Source organism: Buceros rhinoceros, unplaced genomic scaffold, assembly GCF_000710305.1.
Source record: "Buceros rhinoceros silvestris isolate BGI_N320 unplaced genomic scaffold, ASM71030v1 scaffold35655, whole genome shotgun sequence".
NCBI classification, from domain to species: domain Eukaryota; kingdom Metazoa; phylum Chordata; class Aves; order Bucerotiformes; family Bucerotidae; genus Buceros; species Buceros rhinoceros.
In genome coordinates, this window is record NW_010411910.1 from 60790 (window position 1) to 63508 (window position 2719).

Consider the following 2719-nt stretch of genomic DNA (forward strand, 5'->3'; position numbering starts at 1 on the left):
TATACGTGTCACTGAAATGTTCACGAGTACCAAATATTCCTGTTAGAAATAAAATTGCACCTTCATAGTTTTCCAGAATTTAACAAAGAAAGAGATCACGATATGCACTATCTGTCAGGTAGGAAAGCAGCAGCGAGAAGGCAAGCTGAGAAACAGGCACTGCCCACGGGGCAGCAGCGGCATTTGGTGGTTTGGGGCTTGTGCTGGCTTCAAACCGTTTTCCTGGCAGTCAAAACACGGACGATGGACCCGACTCCTCCAGCAGCCAGGGCCTGGGAAGAGAAATATGGCAATGAACAGTGGGTCAAGGAAATTCTACTTGGACCCGAGAACCTGCTTCACCGGATAACCGTGACACGAGCACACCCTGCCCCACGCACCTTCTCGTGCCACTGCAGCAGCACGGCACTGCTGTTGTCGGAAGGGCTCTCGAAGCCCTTGTAGATGTACTTCATCAGCAGGTCGACGCCGTTCTTGTCCAGCGACTGCACTGCCTTCTCAATGTCATTGGCTTTGAAAGAGATGAGGACCTTCAGGACGATACTTTCCGCACGATCCTGTTAACAAACAAAGAGTGTAGAGATACATTCGCTCTCCTATCAGATGCATTCAAGTATTTCTCATCTTTCCTAGATGACAAAACTAGATTTTTTTTTTTTAAAAACATTCCAAAATCTGTGAACGGGGCAGTTTGTGCACAATGCTTGTGATAGTAACGTGTAACAGACACTTCCTCCCAATGATAAACAGCATAAAAGAGTTTAACACCTTTGTCCTGGGCTGGCTTTTCTGCCTCTCTGCTGCTGTCTGAACTTGCCACCCGTTAAATGAGGTTACGGCTAAATAATACATTTTCATACCGAGACGCAAGGTCTGGCAATTCCAGAAGAATGGTAAGAATTAGGCACTTGACCGGCGCTGTCACCAGAGCCTCTGCCGGGCCTCTGTACTATTTAACGAGACACAACTCGCCACACTCCATAGAGATGCCCCTGTGTTACGGGTTGAGGTCACCTGGAAGAGGTGACTGCTGGAAGCCACGTGTTTTCACAACAGATCCACTTCTGCCCAGGCAAACCGGCAGCATTACTGTTTAGTGTTAATAACCCATCTGCAGGTCAATCTGGGTGTCATTTCAGGCCCAGGAAGGCGTGTGGTGTGATTACAGCAGCAATTACCCATGGAATCAGCAAACAGCAGCTCTTCCTGCTCGTTCATCACTAACTGGGGGAGGATGAACGAAAAAGCACTTGAGTTTGTTGGACTTTTGAATAGTTCTATTAAACAAATACTTCGAGCATTTTCCTACTTCAGAAATTATGGATGTTAGTTTTCTTGCTCAATTTAATATCCCAGAGCCCCTTGGCTTAGCCAGACCTCACATGAAGAGCTGTAAGTAAAGGCATCAAAGTTCCATGAGACCAACTAAAAACAAAGCCAACCATGAAAATTCAGTCACTGCGCCCTCCTCAATTGCACTGCGTTCAAAGTATGTTCTTAAACACGTCAATATGGATCTAATGGAAACAAGCCATTAACGGGAGGACAGAGCTGTTCAGTCTTTTATACAGCGCTATCCGTAACATCTGGATCTCAAAACCATGCGAAAACCCTCAGGGCTGGGTGAAAAAATCCACCAGCAGCCCAGTGAGCAGCAGAGGAACATGCCCATGGGACTCTCCTCAAGCAGGGAGACCTCCACAGGCACTCACCCTCTGGGCAGTTCCACATCTTATCTGCGCCACTCAAGGTTTATTCTGGGGAGGTGCAGAAGGAGAGGCACGCAGCAGGCTCCTCCATTCTGTCCCGGGGGGAGTGCCTGTGTTTTCAGAGGTTTTAAGGGCTTGGTTTTGATTGGATGTGTTAACCATCAGTTCTCACTTTTCTGTAGGTTCACGATCTGGCTGTGTGAGCACAGTTAGTCAGAGATGACTACTGCGGTCGTGGTTCCTTGATCATTCAGTGCCAACTCCATCAGCTGTGGGTGACATGAGTGCCTGGTGACGTGTGGAGTTAGCCAGGGCACACAGTATACACCCGGCGCAGGCAGGAGAACACACAGAACCTGAGCTAGCACTAAGTCAAAGGTACGTGGATTGGTGACATCCGTGCTACTGTATTTGAAACAACGTTTAAACACTGGAGGCCATCGGTGTCTTGACATCAGGGAATACACTAAAAGCAGCTTCCCTGGCTTCCTCAAAGTACATCTGGCAGCAGGGCCAGTGGGATGGGGTTACCGAAACAGGGAAGGAGTGAGTTACTGTTTTACCTTCACTGCCTGATTCTTCGTGTTGATAGGAGGATTCTTCAGAGCCGCCTGTAGTGCAGCCATCATGTTCCCTGTGCCAGACGGTTAAGGACCGGACACGAAGTATTTGGAAGGCAACAGAGCCAGCACTACCTGTAGCTGGTTTGTGCATGACCGAAAATACTTAAGGTTGAGTGGATGCCGCGATTCCCTCCACAGAGTGCCCAGAGCACAGCAGAAGGCAGCAATTACTAGGCCGTCTGAGCAAGGAGCAGCACCGACAAGAAGCTGTACGGTTCCACTACTGCAGGATACTTCTCAGGCCCTCCCTTCAACGAGGAGCCAAGGAAAAGAAATTATGCTCCATCGCTTCTGCCAGGGTAAGCCCCTTTCTCCGTCCCCCTCCCGGGCACCGCAGCCCGGGGACACCGCCGCCTCTGCCGTGAAGGGGAGGAAGCGGCGCCGCCC

At 49.6% G+C, this 2719-nt stretch overlaps 1 protein-coding gene across 1 annotated transcript; it reads right to left on the bottom strand.

Annotated features, from left to right (window-relative positions):
• Positions 1-209: 209 nt before the first annotated feature.
• ARPC5 (actin related protein 2/3 complex, subunit 5, 16kDa) lies at positions 210-2338 on the bottom strand. Its single transcript, XM_010136168.1, has 3 exons — positions 2273-2338; positions 381-557; positions 210-272 (listed from the first exon to the last, which is right to left on the bottom strand). Exons 1-3 carry the CDS (start codon positions 2336-2338, stop codon positions 210-212), a joined length of 306 nt encoding a protein of 101 aa, XP_010134470.1.
• Positions 2339-2719: the final 381 nt, after the last annotated feature.